Source organism: Ciconia boyciana, chromosome 16 (genome assembly GCF_034638445.1).
Source record: "Ciconia boyciana chromosome 16, ASM3463844v1, whole genome shotgun sequence".
Classification (NCBI taxonomy): domain Eukaryota; kingdom Metazoa; phylum Chordata; class Aves; order Ciconiiformes; family Ciconiidae; genus Ciconia; species Ciconia boyciana.
Window position 1 is genome coordinate 1,251,340 of NC_132949.1, and position 18,221 is coordinate 1,269,560.

Here is an 18,221-nt window from a genome sequence, read left to right on the forward strand (position 1 = left end):
ATTACCCAGGGAATTTAGTGCAGTGGAACAAAGCAAAGCCCTTTCAACCTTTAGCTGCCAGGTTTTTTGTCTGTGTTTTTCTAAACTCTGCCCAGGCGGCGTGTGGAAGGCAAACAACTTGTGGGTGGTGCTGATGGAGCAAAATTTGAGGGAGAACGAGATTTGCTTTCATTACCAGAATTTTGCTGAATATCAGCTTTGCTGTAGTGTCCCGCAAACCCGGCCTCACCTCGCCAGCTGAAGGAGAGCCCTGCCCGAGCCCGCGCGGGCACCTCTGCCCTCCCCGCTCCGTGGGGCCGAGGGTGGGGGGCGGCTGGGGAGTGCATCCACCAGCGATGCGACCTGCAGCGTCACGGGAGCAGTTACAGCACCTTGCGGGCTGACTCGGGCGTGCAAAGCGATTGCTTGCTGAGCATATTCCCTGCCATAAATATGTTTATTTTTCAGTATTTCTCCTTAGCAGCTGGTGGCTTTTCAGCTTCCCACCTGGAGAGGGATGTGAAAGTGTGTTAGTTCTGGAGCCATCTTCCCTTCCCACCCTGGGAGTGAGAAGGTGGCTTGAAAAACTCTATTTTTATCTCTGTAGTGAAGAGCCCTTTCAGTGCCCTCATCCTGCCCGGCTTTGTTGGAGACTCCAGACAATGTCTTAAACACTTTCAGCAAACTTCCTCCTAAGGTTTCACGAGTTTTATTTGGCCAGCAAAGAGTTTCAGCTGATCAGTGGAACCCTTTCTGGAGGCTTTTTCCTCTTTATTGCTTTAAAATGGCTGTTGTCGGTCAGCGGGGAGCAGGATCCTGCCCTGAGCAGTGCCGGCAGCCGCCGGGGCTGAGTCATGCTTTGGTTCTCTCCAGTTTGGGGAAGATGCGCTGAATTTTGAAAGGGGGTTTCCGTGAATCTGTGCCACCGCGTCCATCCCCACAAGACCCGCAGCTCAGCTGCTTCAAGCCTTCGGGCACGGCGCTGCCCTCCCGGGGGCTGCTCCCCATCGCTGCCATCTGCGCCTGCCCGTGCTCAGCGCGCTGTGCCGTGCCGCGGGGACGGCCGGTGCTCGCCCGTGGTCGCCGGTGCTCCTGCTCTGTGGATGATGCTTTGTCTGTGGATCCTATTCTGCCATTTACTCGCTAAGCTTTGTGCTTCAGGAAGAGATGTTTACATAGGCACTGCTGCAAAAATAATTTTATTTATATGTACATGTATACATACATATACATAAACACTTACTGCACTTAACCTAGCAAACTGTTTAAAAATCCCTTCCCCACAGAAATTCTGCCAATATTTCTTCTGCATAAATGTTATTCAGCTTGAGACTGCTCAGGCTGAGCTTGAGCATGGTGGAGGTTGTAGCCACAGCTCTGCTGGCAGCGGGATCGTGTCCCTGTCCCCGCCGTGGGCAGCGATCCCATGCCTCCAGCCGCTTCGTGGGATAACGCAGGTGGATTTTTTTTGACTGAAGTTAAATGTGATGGGGGAAGGATGGAGCAATGCTTGTCAGTGTTAATTAACTCCTGTGCAATTGTCTCCTACAATTAGGGAGAACAACTCGCTACGTGGCTTGTTGCTACAGGTTAATTTTCTCCTTTCAAGCTGAGCGTCTTCACTAAACTGCTCTGCGCTGCCCCAGAGCAGCTTCCATGTGCACTCGGTTGCTGCGTAGCTTGACCTGCAGCCTTAATTAGCAGTGAAGCTTCTCGTTAGCCTCGTCCTTGCCTGTCACATCTCTGGGAATCATCTTCTGCCCTTCGCAGGGCTGCGTATGGTGCTGTGGGATGGACCCGAAAGCACCGAGAGCAGCTGGGGCAGCGGAGTGGTGGCTCTGGGGCATCGCAGCCTGGGTTGGGTTGGTGCTCCGGCCTCGGAGCAGCCGTCCTCAACCCAGTGCTCCGGCCAGGAGCCGGGCTGCTGCCGTCTGCTCCTTGGAGGATCAGAAGGATTTCTCCTGCCAACAAATACCAGCACCTAGGTGATGCCCCCCCCCAACGGCATGCTCAACCCTGGCCTCCGGGCTGGCGTCCCGCATGGGTTCCTGCTCACTGAAATTAGAAAATGGCTGTTTTGAGCCGGGGGAAGGCGCTGGCTGAGCCTTGCACACATGCACCTGCGGAAGAAAATTAAACTGTCACACTCTCCAAAGGACAGGCAGCAGGAACTCGGGATAAAAATGCCTCAGGCAGAAAATGAGCTTTAGAGTGTTTGGCCAGCTTCAGATGAGGTGACAGATGCTTAATCAGCTTATTCGCTATGAGTGTCTGTCTGTTGTCTTCCCTCCCCTTCCTGGGACGGGACGCTGCCAGCAGCGCGGCGTGGGGGGTGCAGAGCCCTCGCTTCCCAGGGGATGCCCGTGCATCCCTGCTCGGGGGGTGCAGGGACATTTAGGCATTAAATGTAATTTTTCGGCGGTACCCTTGGTGGGAGGCTGTCGGGGCAGGGCGAGGGGCTGTCCCTGAGGTGGGGCAGGGGCTTGGGACCAGCTCCGGGGCTGCTCTGCTGCAGCCGGGCTTGGTCCGGAGGTGGGATTCACGGGGAGAGAATGGAGATTTTGTTGTCTCTTCCACAGCTCGGCTGGGAATCGGTGTCTGGTTTGAGAGATGCTATCGGTGCCGGGGATTGAATGGCTCTGGCAGGGGAGGGTCAGTAGCTGCTGTGCCAAACGTACAAAGAGCTGTTCTTCTTTGTGATCCGATTATTCCTTCCCCCCCCATGTTTAAATAAGGACCTTAAAGCGAGGGAGGAAAAGCCGTCAGACAGCGCTTCTGGTGTTCACCAACGCCCTAATTTATGCAGTTATAGGCAGGTGGAAAGTGACACCAAGTGCTTTGAGACCGAGGCGTAATTCCTTGCACGTGGCTTCAGCCGTGGCTGGCACCAGCTCGGCGGGGACGATGGTGGCTTTGTTCTGTCTTCAGCTCCTTGGTGGTTATTTCGAGTACCGCTCTTCAGCCCTTTCTGCTTGTCCGTGATGGACCAAGCTGATGCTGCTCTCTGAGGCCATCCCGGGAGTGGGACATCACCAGCCATCATTTCCCAGAACTCAGGTCAACTTCATGGTTGGTCTGAGGGCTGTTGCCTGCTGTCTCAAACAGCCACTTAATGGTTATTATTGCGATTATATTTGCCATATCTGATAATTTTCTGGTTTGGGGCATTCGCTTATCTCTTATGGTAAAGCACCTGCACAAGGCGTCTCGTGCTGGGGCACTGCAGACCCACCTTGTTATTGATGCTCTTCTTTGAGGAAGACCAAGCTTGGCGTTCAAAACCCAAGCTTGGTCTTCCTCAATGAAGCTGCGGGATGAAGGGAGGATACCTGGGGCATCTTCCCCCGTGCTGCATCCAGGCTCTGCTCTCGCCTGGTGTCAGGGCAGTGCCAAGGGCACCGGCTGGAGCTGGCGTGGGGAAGAGCCCTCTGGAGCGATTGTCCTCGGTGGGAGGTGAAGGTGCCTCCAGCCCGCTCTCGCAAAGGGCTGGAGGAAGCATGGCTTGAAGCGGCAGCACGGGTCGTTGTGTTCAGCTGACGTCCTGGCTATGTTCGACAGCTCTTATCGTAGTGTTTGGTTTAGCGTTGGGCTACTTCTGCACTGCTCCGATCCTGTACTCTTGAGTTACCCAAAATGAGAAGAATATTTGCCCTTCTAGGCCGATAGGGCCATTGCTTTTGTGCATTATTGGCAATACATGGGCACACCTAAGGCTTCTTGGTGTAAAACCAGCATCCTCCTGCAGATGTCGGGGAGCTTGGGTTGAGCTGCTGAGAGGTGTGGGAGGATTTTTTTTTCTTCTGTTGTTGCATCGATGAACATTGAGTTCAGCGTGGCTGCCCCAGGGGAGTGCAGAGCTGCTCTGCCCAGCTCCCCATCATCTCTGCTAACCCCTGATGATGTTCTTCTCTCTTCTCTAGACGATCATGGAGCAGTTCAATCCCAGCCTCAGGAATTTCATTTCTATGGGGAAGACCTATGAAAAAGCCTTAGCAAGTAAGTGAAACGGCATCGCTGATGTGTTTATTGCTGAAATGGCTGCAAGGCTGGTGAGGGTCTGGCTGGACAGCATGGCCTCGGAAGGGAGGAAAGCTGGAAAACCAGCTTGGGATGCTCTTTGTTCCCAAGGGGGGTGAGGGGAGGAAACTGGGGAGATGGTTCTTGGACCTCGATGCAAAGCTCACGTTGTTAGGACGCGCAAGGCGTGCGCCTGCTGTGGGGCCATGAATGTGGAAAGGATTCGAGTGATAAAATGTTGGGTGGCAACTGGATAACAAATACATCTCCAACCAGTTTATCTTTAAATGTTACTTCAAAATATTTAGAATTAAGATTTTTAAGTTCTGTTTAAAGATGTGTTATTGAAATGTTCAAATTGCCCAGAAGAATGCATTGGAAGAGAAGGCAAAAACCTAAAAATACTGGTGGCAGCTCTTGATTGGGAATACAGGGCCCTATTGGGAGCCATTAGGGAGGTGTAGATTTAAATGATCAAAAGTAAAGTACGAATTGATGAAAACCAGAAATGGACTATTTTGACTTAAAATGGCTTTGCGTACTGCCTGGGCCCTCCCCGGCTCGGTTTTAAGGAGGTTTAAGGCAGGCTCTGCTCGACCCCAGAGGGAGCTGCTTTCTGCCAGGGAGGGCTCTGCTCGCTTCAGAGCTGCGCTGCACATGTCTCCTGGATTTTATTTTTTTAATTGGTTCAGTGAATATGCCTGTAAGGGAAGAAGCTGTCATAATCTTAAGCCAGTGGAAAAAAAATATTTTGGTGTCTCATGTTCTTAAACGACGGCGTTTGAAATACGACCTTTGGGAAGGATCTGTGCTGCCTTGCTTTGTGCCGGGAGCAAATTTTATTTCCCACAAGTCAAATGAGGTTCCTGGACGTTTCAGCGAAGGATCTTTTAAGATGCAGACCTCCTGCCGTTCTCGGGACAGGCGCTCCCCTGCATGCTGCTTTCTTGCCAGTTCTCAGCGCTGTTTTAATGAGGTTTTAATGGATCAACTGGCCATAACGGGGGAAGCGCCAGTCCATCCCGGTCCACCGCACAGGGGCTGTGGACTCGGATGCCCCGGGGACGGGGCACTTCAATACACCCTTGCAAGCAGCAAAATTTCCCAGCTATTCCTGATGATGCCAATGAAGCAAGGGTTCACGATTTGGGGGTGCTTCTGCCCGCTGTTTCCCTGCTGGGTCTCCAGCTGGGTGCAGGCAGCAGGGAAGGGAGGAGAGGCAGGGTCTGGCAGGGGGAGAAGAGGTTGCAGGTGGGACTGGTTTTTTTATTTGTTCTTCTGAAATGTTATACTGATAATGCAGCTTTTAATTACCCGGGTGGTGGAGTCCGTTTATAACATGCTGTTTTATCGCAGCTTCGGTTGGGCACACTGTAACTGCAGCTTTTTGTGGATAACCAGTATGATCACTTGTTTTCTATTTTTCTCACATCCCTGCTGCGAATACGCTTTGAAGCCCAGGATCTTCCTGTAATTCTTAAAATTGTCTTTGGTCATCCTTTACTTTGGGTCTCTGAGCTTGTGGGGGCATCTGAAGGAAGTGTCTTAATCAGTAAATCATGCTGGAAGAGGCTTCAGCACATAATTTGATGGTGTTGAGCTAAGGCTGTACAACATGTTCTCGTGATTAGAGGAAACCCCCTGCTTATCTGATTAAAGCGGAGTGTGTAGCTGGAATGTCAACAAACAAGACTGAACTATAATGAAAGTCTGTGATATTCAATTATTCCACAGTGATTTTTCTGAGCAGCATTAAGCAGCCTGATGGTTACACCGGAATGAAAACCACCTAGGTCCTGCGTGTACCTTTTTTCTCCTAAACAGCCCTGTAATCTTGCTGCTCGAGCTTTCTTCTTTCTTCACTCATTTTTCTTCTGTTTGTTGTCTAGTCCCTCCCCATGGGGTTAAGCCCTTTGAAGTAAGGTCTATTTTAGTGTCTAGCATCTATTCAGTGCCATAGAAGTTATAATAGCCGTTAAAGAGAATATAACCTGCATTTTTTGATGCTTTTAGGTATGACATATGCAGCAAAAGGATACTTTGATGCTCTGGTTAAGATGGGAGAGTTGGCCAGTGAAAGCCAAGGATCTAAAGAATTGGGTAAGTCACCAATTTCCTGCTAAATGGAGTCGCAGTCCGGAGCAGGCTCTGAGCACGGGAATGAAACCAGATTTTTGCTGTTGATGGGGATAACAAGTTCAATGTGGAACTGATCCTGCCTCATGTGAATGGTAAAAGCGTCTCTGCATTTACTGTTAACGTAGCTTAAAAAAAGCCTGCTATTCTTAGTGTCAGGATTTTGGGGCACTGTCAGCTCATGGTGTTTGCAAAGAGGAAGTGTTTGCAGAGGGCGGCTTTGCTGGCGGTTTTGTCTTGCTTTGCGAAGGAGAGAAAAGCACCGGCTTCTGGTCTGGGAGCTGAGGCAGCGCTGGCACCTCGGTCCTCTGAAGGAGAAGGGGACGACCCGGGGAGGGAGCGGTTGGGGAACGGGCAGGTCAGCTGTACTGAAGCAGTGCTGCTCCTGGTAGAAGTCACCTGGCGCTTGGGCTGCGCGCGGCGGGGGCTGCGTTTGTACCCGAAGCCCTGCTGAGCGTGGCAGAGCTGTGGCAAGATCTGCTGCACGCCGTCGGCAGCTTCCCAGTGCGACGCAGCTGGTGACTGGTATTTGCTCAGTTGATCAGAGTTGCGACAGACGTCACGAGCTGTGATGCTCGGTGCCTCCTTTCCCGTTCTTACACTTACTCCTCTGGGAAGTCATTCGGGGGCTGCTTTTCCAGTCTTCCCATCGCTCGGACATGGCTCCTGTGTTCTCCCTCCTCGCTGCTGCTTCACTGTGCAAACATGGTTCGCGGTGGCTCTTCTCCCAGCTCCCCCAGGGATGCTGCAGCCTCTCGTGAAGGCTCTCATGGGGCTGAGATGGGTGTTGGTCTTGTTGCCTTTGCGGTCCCAGGTGAGCTGCTGCTCCTCCTCTTCCTCCCGGTCCCTCCTGCAGGTCTGGCTCACCAGGTCGCTGTGCTAGGAGACGGCAGACTGTACTCGTTAGCGCGATCTCTGAGGCAGTCGATTAACAGAGAAGAGGTTGAGCTGAAATGGCTCTAAAGGCTGATGAAGCAAGGGGTGAACAGCCCCTTGGAGGGGCCGGGCTTTGGTTTTGCCGTGTTGTGCTCGGCGTCAGGCACCGCTTACCCCCAGGCACAGGCTGCTCCAGCTCGGCCGAGCACAGCTCGCTGGCTGCGTCTGAATTTTGATGGGGAAGCAGTAAGTGTCTATGGAAACCGATTCTATCACTTGGATTAAAGCTGCCTATAGCAATCTGTTTCTGTTTAATAAATAAAACAAAAGAGCCTTGTGTGCGATGCATGCAGCGACTGAGATTGCAAGGGCTGTGCGGACCTTACTGTCTGAGGGCTTCCTCTTCTGCCTCTTTGGGGGTGAAACGTGTAGCAGCTCTGTCCTCCTGGAAGTGAAAGCTTGGGAAAGCCTTATCAGAGGCAGCTCAGCTGGGCGAGGGCAGGAGCCTGGGGACCACAAACCCTGCCTGCCCTCTGGAGCAGCTCCAGGCTTTGCTCGCACTTAAAACCCAGCTTTGGTATCTTCTGGTGGTCCTGCTTCCTCACCTAAGGATGGTGGTGTGACAGTAGACATCCTTAATGCCCTCCCGCAGTCTCCCGACGTGCATTTGGTGTGATTTTGATGCATTTGATTATTTTGGAGTTGGTTTAAAATGTTTCCAAATCATTGCGCCTTCCACTCTTGGTGTGAGCGCATCCGAGGGAGGATCCTGGCGGCTCCTGCTCAGCCCAGAGCCGTGACGAGCGGCTGCTCCTCGGACCTCTCGCTTTGTTGATCTTGCTGATATTTATTGTGGCAGCTGCTCCATGCAGAAGAAAGTTAAGATAAAATTTCTGGCTGCAGTTTACTGGAGCTGATAACAGCTGGGGACACAACCCCCTCCCAGCGGGATGTGTAAACAGGGGCTGAAAAATGTTTTAGATTGGGGCCGTGCTCGCCGAAGGTAGCGTTTTTCCTGGGAACACCTTTACCTTATCGGTCCCTGTGCCGTGATTGCCGATAGTGCCGGAAGCGAGCGCTGGAGTCTGGGTTATTTCATTCCTTACTAGAGGCAGCAGCAAATGGGGATGTTCATAATTGCCACTTGCGTTAATGTTGTGCCCCCGCCGCTCCCTCCCTGTGCGGGTGGCTTCCTCCGTGAGCAACAGGACAGGGAAAGCTGCTCCAAGACGTCAGGTAGGACTCCAGGATGCTCTGGTTGGGACTGCAGCTCGCATCTTTTCTGTGGAGGCTGGAAACAGAATCTGAGATTTTTGTTCCCCCCCTTAACCCTTTTTTTTTCTGAATGTGGATGCTTTTCTGATGTCATTTCTGGGACAGGAGGTGTCAAAAGAACATAAAATACTGCAGATCCTGTCTAAAATGTGTTTAAGGCAGCCGCATCTTTCCCTTAGCGCTCCTGCCTGCGCTGCCCGTGCCGGGGTGGCCATGGGGGCTCTGCGCCCCAGGGGTGACGCAGCACGGCCGGGGACTGGGAGCTCTGGGCGGGTTCGCAACGCCCTGGGGAGCTGGGTGAACCCTCAGAGGCTGCCCTGTGCCGGGAGAGCTGCTGTGGCTCTTTTGGCGCTCAAAACCAGCCGTGTTTTCCCATCATCATCTCTCCAATAGTACTTGTGACTCCAAGGAGTTGCTCTTTAAGTTGGGCACTGGAGAACTGCCCGCCCGCAGCGGTCCCCGGCTGGGTGCAGCCGTGCTGGCTGTCCGGCACAGCACGCCGGGGTGGCTTGTTCTGCTTGGTGCTGGCTTTTTTAAAAACACGTTCTCTGATGGTAGCGATGCTGCACGTTTCTCTTGCTGAAGACGCCTGCCAGAGCGCTGCCTCCAAACTTAGGTCTCTGCTCAGCAGCTGCTTAGCACTTCACATTTTTTTGTAAATTCTCCACCAGATTTTAGCAGCTGTGTGTAGACGGGATAATCCCGGGTGGTAATGGAAAACCTAGCGATAATAAAGTACTCGAGCTGTAATCGGCTCTGTGGCTTGAGTTTTCGGGTGCAAGCGTCTGGCAGGGGCATACCTCTGTCTGAACCCCGCTGCTGAGGTTTGGGATGTTCCAAGTCTCTTTTCTTGGCTTTTTAACTAAAGCGATGCCCTGACCAGGTACAGGGTGTAGCTGTCAGTTGTCCCCATGCGGCAGAAGTTTGCCCTGAGACAGTTTGCTCTGTGCAATTCCCTGTCGGTTTAGCAGTTTCGTGCTTTCAGCAACCTGGGAAAATCCTCCTGTGCCTCGTGCGGAGCTGCGGTCGCTCCTTGCTCCGGAGCAGCTCCCGGTGCCGTGCGGGAAGCGAGGGAGAAGCCCCGTTACAGGACCTCTCCGGGAGCAGGCTGCTGGGCATGCCGAGGGGGCAAACCCCGGGGGGGTGGCTGAGACGGGTCAGCGGTGGCAGCGAGGATCGGCTTGTGGTGGCATCCCCGGGAGGGATGGCAGGAAAGCTGCTCCCCTCCCTGCTCTGCTCCCCGGACTGCTGCCCGGTTTCTGGCACTCGGAGGATTAGACCCATGCCCACAGTTCCTCTTTGGGAGAGGCTCCTTGTGCTGTTCTTAGCATCTTCAGCGGTTGCCGCGGTGGCTTTTGGGAAGCTGAGAAGTTGGTGTGAAGAGCATGAACGCTGTGTGTCTGATCAGTGAAGGCTTGCTCCAGGCTTGCTCCAGGACTGGTTTGTAGACGCTTCGGAGGAGCTCCAGTCTCATGCATGTGAGCGCTCGGGTGATTTTGGCCCTTGTCCAGCTCCTGCTTCAGTCCTTTGGATGCTACTCAAAATATTGTTTCTTTTGTCCCCTTTGTAAACTAGGCCATGGCAAAGTCATGGGAAGGGGTTTTCTTCTCCGGGGAAGCACGTGCCTGGTGAGCGGAGCCGGAGGCAGTTCCCACCAGGCTGGGAGCGCACCGGGATGCTGGGACCGAACAGCCCCTGCAGGAAACTCCTTCAGGGCTGGAGGTGGATTTTGCTTAGCAGTTGGTTTTCTCAAAGGTCCTCTTGAATTAGCGAAGGCTGCTCTGGCTAAAGCACCGTGCTAGGAAAGGGCAAGACACGCAGTAATTAGTCGACCATTGTTGAGCTGAAATGAGCCTCTGGTGGAAAATGGCTTTCTTCTGATACACAATTTGCACAATAAAATCAAGACCAGTGGCACCTTTGTGGTCCAGTCGGAGCTGTTTGGTGTCAGCGGAGGATGCTGGGCTTTGAGAGTTTTAAACCGGCTCCGTACAGCTTTTAAAACAGACGAGCATCGCGGAGGGATGCGGGGTGGAGCCGTCTCCACCGGCCATGCTGTGCACCGAGAAGGGGGTCTGCGGTCGGAGCTGGGCACAGAGCCTGGCCCTGCCCACGATGCTGCCACAGAGCCAGGGTGCCACCAGCCTGCGCCCTGGTGGGATGGCCGCCGTGGCAGCTCCTGGCGAGGAGCAGACCAGCCTGGTGGGATGCCCACGGCTGCCCAGGCGAGTTCTTGTCTTCGCTGCAGCTCCTCGGTCTGGCCCAGCTCTTGGCGGCGGCGTGGTTTGGAGGCTTTGTGCTGTGCTGAATCCTCTGGGGAGAGGGATTAATCTGTTAATTGGATTTGCAGTTGTTTTGGGTAGATGCTTCCTGCAGCAGCGGAGATACAGATATAGATCCCGCAAATGTCAAAGGTTGTCGCGGTGTTCAGTGTGTGATCGGGGAGCACCGGAGCTGGTGGTGGCCGGTGGTGCCAGAGCAGTGCCCAGAAAAAACAAAGTTGAACTCCAGGAAATATTTGCCTGTGGTGGGTGACTTGGTGTCCCTGCGGTGAGGTCCTTCTGCCCATGGAGATGAGCTCCAGGGTGGGAACGCAGCGGTAATCTTGTTGCTTGATCCTTTTAAAATAGGACTTAATGATGCACTTAATGGCTTGTGGGTAACAACTTTGCGCTGGTGGAATAATGGATGCTCTGGACCTGCATTTCCGCCTGTGATTCTGTTAAAAGGCTTAATTTGCCAGGGAAATTGTTCCAGAAATTCAGGACTTGGCCTTCAAGCTGCGTAGCTCACTTAAGGAAGGAACCTGTAGGAATGGGCTTGCTGAGGGTGCAGAAACACAAGAAAGGCCTCTTAAAAACTGCTGCCTGCCTCAGAAAGGGACTCTTCTGCTGTCTGCATTGCCTTTTCACTGCCTTCACATCTTCCGATTAAAAGCAGACTGCCATAGCAGTAGGCTTGTTCTCACCAACCTGTGTTTGGGTAAGTAATGGTGGAGGGTTGTTAAATGAGCATCTGCGAAGAGCACGTTGCCTGGCTGGAGTTTCTAGCTCGTAGCAGCTGTGTGTAGCGTTTGGGTTTCACCTTCAGTGGTGACATCTTCCAGGGATGCCGACCTGCTGTGTGCCCGGGCACCGTGCCCAGGGCGAGCTCCTGCAGGGATGCTCCATCCTTTCGGGAGGGACAGGGGCCACGTGCATGTCTGTGCGCTGGTTTCCGCCATCCATCGGCGATGCTGTGAGCTCGGCAGATTTTAGGAAGGAGCACAGCTCGTCGTGTGGCCAGCCCCGGGTCCTGGAGGCGTTTGCTTCCCCTCCCGGCACTGCTGGCATGCAGGATGGATCGGTTCGTGTGGGTCCGAGCCGGGTGGCTCCGGGCTGGCGAATGCGAGGTCTGTGCAGTCGTGTTCTCCTGTGCTAGTTAACCCTGTGCCACCGATATAGCTGCTGCCAGAGCAGCTGGGCACCGGGGACTCGCCGGGCTGTGCGCACATCGTGATACTGAGGGATGATCTGTGCCCATCCAGGGGCATCACAGGTCACCCAGGTCTCTAATCTGTCCGTGGTAAAAGCGTCGATGGCAACTGCTCAGCCTGAGGGAGCCGATTGCTGGAAATGCGGCGTTGAACTTGCCTGAGTCAGGGTGCCTTGGGAGGCTTTTGCTTTTTTCTTTACCTTGTCTCGCAATAAATAAATAAAAAATGTCTTAAGCTTTGCCAAGCTGGGTTGAAGCAGAGGCTGCAAACAGAGCTGAGCATTATAATGCTGATGAGTCGCTAATACAACATCAACAAATCGGTACCATCCTTTGGGGCTGCGATAAGTGAAACCTTTTTGAAGAGGAAATAGATGAATCAGCGTGGAGAAGCTGATTGTTTCCCCACGCTCGTACCCTTCCCACTGCACACGCACGGATCTTCCCCCAAGTTGTCTTGCGATTGAATGTCAGCGCTGATCAAGTCAGAGCCGCCTTGTCTGGGTGAGGCGTGGGGCTGTGAAGTGCTTCTCTGTGGCTCGAGGGCTGGTCTGCGGCACGTGCTGTGTCTGTCAGCTTGGATCAAGATACATTAATATGAGGAAAGAGGAAAAAAAGATTGCAGAAGTTTTTGGTGGTATGCTTCTGCCTTAAATCTGGCTTGACACGATGTTTGAGCAGAGTTATCGCCCGTCTGTGTTTACAGGATGGGGGGCGGCAGCCGTGCAGCAGCGGGGACGTCCCCAAGCCGTGACCGCGGGAGCAGGGGGCAGCCACGCTTGCTGCCGGTGGTCAGTGCTGCAGCTGGTGGAAAATGGAAGGTGTGAAACTGGGTGGCAGGCAGTGCTGAAAGGGGAACTGGTGACTGCTGAGCTGAGAGCCCTGCTCTGCCAAGTCCGGAGGGCAGGATTTCACCCTGAAGCAATGCTTTGTTAATAATGTGCACAAGGCTGCTGCTCTCCACCCCACTCCGCCCCCCAAAAAAAACCCCAAACCGATGGAGCTCTCCTGTGCAGCAGGCGCCTTCGCTCGGCAAAGTCCAGGAAGAGCGAAATGGGTGCCTGTGTCAGAGCAGTGCCTGGTGCAGGGACCTCCTGGCCCCTTCTCCTCCACGCCCCCGGTGCTTTTGCATGTCTGCCTGCCCTGGGAATGTGCTGGTGTGGGCACATCCCCTCCCTGCGTTCGGGTGCTTGCTTGGCATCAAAGGATTCAGCTAACAGCATTTAACCAGCCATTGAAAAGCAGATTATTTTTTTTCCTCTTAGGCTTCAGGAGCTCAAACAATTTGCCCTGTTACAGTCTGTTGCTTTTTTCTCATTGATGAGCTAATACTCCTTTTCTGCCAGCTTGGTTACTTCCCTTGACGGCACCATTGCCTCTCCTGGTCTCCCTTAACAAAAAGCAAGAGGGAGAAGCTCAGCACAATGTCAAATAGTGGAGGAGCTGAGCCCCCGGGCTCCTCGTTTCATCCTTTCATGCTCTTTATTTGGGATCTGAATCTCCAGAGCAAGTGATCTTGATGGAGAGCGATGCCAACAGTGCTGCATCCTCTGTGTTACAGGAGCAAGGAGCGATGCTGGCGAGGATGCAGTGCTGTTTGCTTGTCAAAGCATCCCTGCTGCTGGCCTGATGCCTGTGGCCACTGGCCACCAGCTCCTGCTGCCCTTGCAGATCAGGCTGGGCTGCTTCAGCCCTGCACAAGCATCAACATGTTCTGGCTCGGAGCAGTTTGGCTCCTTCACCGATGCGTTGTTTGGTATTTTTATTAAAAATGGCTCGTATCTAGCTTGAGAGGGGGGGACAAATAAAATCCTCAGGCTCTGAAAACTCAAAAGCAGAACCCTGTGAGATGGGTTCCTACTGCTCTGCCTTCTGGAGGGGCAGCTGGCTCCGGCGCAGGGCTTGCGGTGCCGGTAGCAATGGGAGGGATGTGGAACAACCTGTTTGCCTGTTCCTGGCTGGGTGTGGTAGGGAAGGGCCCACAATAGCCCCTATAGTTCTCCCAGAACGATACTGTGAGTCAGACAGACATAAATAGCAACTCCTCCTCGACTGCTTGTGCTTTGCAGCCTGCGGAAAGGTGTGTGAGCCCAGCACGGGCAGGTGAAAGCCTTGCTCTGCAGTGCTACCCTTCCCTGTCTTTATTTTTGCCTCTGGGCTTAGGTGAGGCACTTAACCTTGGGTTCCTTGACCTATAGGATGTGCATTTTGGCAGCCAGGCTAATGCGGTGCTCGCCCTCCGTATACAATTTACACTGTGACCCAGGCTCTTGCCCTGTTCTCTGCCCGGCTGCGCGGCGGTGCTCACCGTGTTTAACTTACAAATACCGCTGGTAGGTGATGCAAAACGCCCGTGGCGTGGGCGGCTGCGCTGCTGCCAGGGCTGGGGTGCGTGCCGTGGTCCCGGCCCTGCCGCCGAGCTCTGCTAACGCCTTGCGGGATCTACGGCCGGCGCAATGCCGCGGATCCGCTTCTGAGCCAGGGTTTGAAATAGTTCGGCTTTCCAACTACCGTGGTATCTCTTAGTCACAGTTTAACTTCTTCCCTGCTGCCACGCTGGGTTAGTCCGAGCGGTTTCAGGGTGAAATGTCTGTTAATGTCTAACGAGGTCTGTAGCTTTTTTGCAGTGGTGAAGCAGCTCGTGGTGTCAGATGCGATATGTGAATTCACACGGCGCTGCAGCTACTATTTGGGGGATTTAGTTCAAATCCTGCTGCTGCCCCGCGTGGGCTCTCGGCGATGGCAGAGGCCACGGGAAGCCTGGAGCCGATTCCTTCGGAGCCGGTTGGGCTGTCTCAGCCCAGAGAGAGGCTCCAGAGGAAGCTCTTGTGCCTCTGCGCAGCCCAGCACCGGGCAGGCATCCAGCCGCCTTCCTGCGCGGTGCCGGCTGCGGCGCGGTGCTCACCTTGAGCCGCTCTTGGCTCTGGGCTGGCTGTGCCGCGCCGCCGGCAAAGGCGCGGCAAGGCGGCCGTGGCAGCAGGGGAGCAGCCCGCCGCGTGGCGGGCGCGGGGGGCACGGCAGCGTCCCCTTGCCCGGGCTGGGACGCGGAGCAGCTTGCAGCAGGGATGCTGTGCTGGGTGGGAAAGGCCCCGCACCACTGCTCGCTTTGATGCGGGGCTGAAACGCCCCGTGCTCTCGCTGCGATAAGAGCCAAGGGGGTGGTGGTGGAGGAGAAAGACTAAACGAAAAGATGCGTATCTGTTGCACCTCCCCGGCTGCTGGGAACAGGTTAATTCCCTGGGTGAGGAATGTGGTGCGGGCAGAGCCCTGTTGTCCCTGTGCAGGGGGCCGGGTGTACCCAGTGCTGGATTTGGGGATATGGATATTATTTCCGAGGTCCTTGCTCTCCGGGTGGGCTGGGAGCTCAGCAGCGGTGGCCAGAAAGCCCTTGGCCAGCTCTGTACCGGCTTTCTCAGCCAGGGTTTCTCCTCTGGCCAAACGGGAAGCGAAAGGGAGAGGGGGTGGTGCGAGCTTTGGAAATAATAAGTGAGCCACCCTTGCATTGATATACTCTTGAAAAAGCAATCTCAGCCAAGCGACGGCGTTACGTCATTGCCTCCTTGCAGTGGGAATTTGTGCACTTCCCATGATTGAGCTATTGCAGCCCAACTGGAGAGCAATTTCCTGGCTGTCTCACGGGGGTGACCCCTTGCCCGGACCTCCCCGTTCATGTGTGAAGCTCTTCACCGCAGACGTGCGTAATTGCCGCAGCCGGCTGCCTGCTCAGTGAGAGCATGGGGGGCTGCTCCGCTTTGCTCAGCACCTTGCGAAGCGGCTGTAAAAGTTACAGCCGGCTCGGTGGCTGCGGAAATCTCGGCACACGGTTTCCTCCTGGAGAAGGAGCGGAGCCGCAGCCGCACCGTCTGGTCACCTCCTCGCTTTGCGGGATGCTTTGTGTGTCGCCGCTCTCTCGAGGAGCCGAGTGGGAGGCACGGGGGTACGGTGGCCCCGGTGCCAGGCGGTGCTGGCTGAGCACCTACCGGTGCCGCAGCCGGCTCTGTTACTGCATTGACCTGTGGCGGAGGGGACTGGTGCCCGCCAAGGACAAAAAGGGATCAGATTTTAATGTTTGCGGAAGGTTTTGAGACACGGTGTATGGTGCAAAGTACAAATTGCATCAGCCACAAGAGCAAAGAACCCTTGGGCCGGGTTGTTCCCAATCGGCTAGTGGTGTTGACACTTGGCTGGTGTACGGCTCGCGTGCCCAGGCACGTGGTGTGCCGGGGATGGGCTGACCGAGCGGTGGGCTGGGGCCGGCCCAGCGTACGCCATCTGTTTCTGTGCTGAATTAGGGTCCCGATGGCTCCCTTGTACCAGTGAGATGCTGGTTTGGCTCATCCCAGTCTCACTGTTGCTGAGGTTTGACTCCATGTGTAGAAGATGCAGTTGTCCTGGAGCCCAGGATGGACCCGTCCTCTGCAGAGGACTCGCATTTTCCTTCACTCTCTAAATACGCCAAAATCGCAGCGTTTGCTGCCAGGTCTGGGCTCTTGCTGGAGCGGGACAGGAGTGAGCAGCCCCGTCTGGAAGGAAACCTGGGCTCTGTGTGTCTCGGCTGCTGGGGGTCCGTGCACACTGGGGAAGGGGGACCCACCGTCAGGTGGGGTTAGGGCTGTGGCTGCTCACCCCCAGATCCCGACTGGGTTCCCAGGCTCATCCCTGCCAGGAGCTGCCACCTCCACCTTGAGCAGCCTCGGGAGCGTTGCGCCATCTCCTCCCTCACCTTGTCCTGGGGCTCCAGGGCTGGTGTCCCCTTCCCTTTGCATTTCCCATCCCTGGGGTTGCTGTTCTATCGTTTAAAACTCCACAGAGGTTTTTATGGGCTGTACGTTTGGGGCTTTGAGTTATCCCGGGCGCTGCTCTGCTTTTTCTGGGTCGGGATGTGGGATGCTGCTTCCCTCTGGAAAGCCCCTGCGGGTGTCGGGGGGCTCCCAGCCACAGCCGGCTGCAGGACCTGCCGGGGCTGAGCCCTGCGAGTGGCTCAGACATGGCTCATGGCTTTCAGGTTACAAACAGCTCCGTGGAGGCTGGAAGCCTCCTGGGAGGCTGCGACCCGCCGTGCTGGAAGTAAGAGCTTCCTAACTCAGCCCTTACAAATGGCTGATGGAGCTCAGCTCTCCCTGAAAGCTTGCTCTGATCTGGAGATGGTGCTTTTAGTCAAACGGTAGCACTGGCTCCTCTCCTAAAAGACGCTCCTGCAGCTCCCGTGTGTGTGTCTGGCTCCAGCCACGGTGGGGCTTTTGCTGAGGCAGGACACTGCCCTTCCTCCCAGGAAAAGCGCAGTGGGTGTGTGACTTGATGAATTCTGCATTTGAAAAGAAAAATTAAAGGAAGAGACAAAGCAGAGCTGGGATCCCTCGGCCGCGGGACTGACCGGCGGCGTTTGCAGCAGCCGCATGCCGCAGCTCTGCCCTCGCAGCCCAGCTCGTCTGCCCAGCGCAGGGCTGCCCGTGCACGGCTCGGCTACCGAGGTTGAACAGGTCCAGTGGATTTGAGGCAAATATCAACCTAGGGCTTAGCTCCGTGTCCTGTGACCTGGACTGAGTCCCAGGGCTGTGTCTATCCACTGCCCCGCTGCTGGGGGAGAGGGATGCGGGTGCTCTGTGCTTGGCTTTGGGCTGTACGCTCAGCTGGGAGAGCGTCGGGCGAAGCTCCTGGCTGTAACAACGCTACTTAAATTCCCATCTCAGTTATTAGTGCAGCATCTCTTGTCTCCACCTGCTCCCTCTGATATCTGGACTGTGAATCGGGTTGAGATGAGGGGCTTTTCTTGGTCCTGTCACCTCTGTCTCCTTTGTCACATCCCTGCGGCCAGGCTAAGGGCTGGCACGGGCAGAGCCGTGGGGTGGCTGACGGCACGGTGGGTCGCAGGCAGGGCTGCCCCTGGGTGCTGGGGTCCCGCTGCTGCTTGTCCTTGTTTCCCTTCACGCTACGCAAGACATGCGTCTAAGTGTCTCAGATGAACATCTGCTCACCTACGGCTCCCCAAAGATGGGCACTGGGGGTACTCCAGGAGCACCGTGGGTCTGGCTGTGGACCCCTCCCTGCTAGTGGGGTGCTGCCTGCCCCAGCCCCGGGGTGTCCCCCCAAGCTCAGCACCTCAAGCCCCCTCCCCATGTCTTGTCTTTGCAGGAGATGTGCTCTTCCAGATGGCAGAAGTCCACAGGCAGATCCAGAACCAGCTAGAGGAGATGGTGAGTGCCCCAGCCCGGGCATGCCGGGCTCTCGCCTGGCCACGGGCTCTGCCAGTGTTGCAGCTGAGCCAAATGGTTTTCTGTGTTTTGGCCGGGTGATACCAGCCCCTCTGAAGCAGATTTGTTGAGCTGCAAAGGGTCTGGTCTCCTTGGGCATCTGCTTGTGCCCTGCTGGCTCCCTCTCTGAGCGTCTGTCTGGTCCCTCGCTGCTGTCAGCCTCTGCTCTGTCTGTGCAGCCCCTCTCCCCTGCCTGCCCCGGCACTCCCCGGG

General features: G+C 55.1%; 1 protein-coding gene across 4 annotated transcripts in view; it reads left to right on the plus strand.

Annotated features, from left to right (window-relative positions):
* Positions 1 to 18,221, plus strand: part of BAIAP2 (BAR/IMD domain containing adaptor protein 2) — a 50,528-nt gene that overhangs the window by 6,055 nt on the left and 26,252 nt on the right. For all 4 annotated transcript variants that reach the window (XM_072880753.1, XM_072880756.1, XM_072880754.1 and 1 more), the window contains exons 2-4: positions 3,900 to 3,975; positions 6,010 to 6,096; positions 17,890 to 17,951. In XM_072880753.1, coding sequence (XP_072736854.1) covers positions 3,900 to 3,975; positions 6,010 to 6,096; positions 17,890 to 17,951 — 225 coding nt within the window. The remainder of the gene's footprint in view (positions 1 to 3,899; positions 3,976 to 6,009; positions 6,097 to 17,889; positions 17,952 to 18,221) is intronic.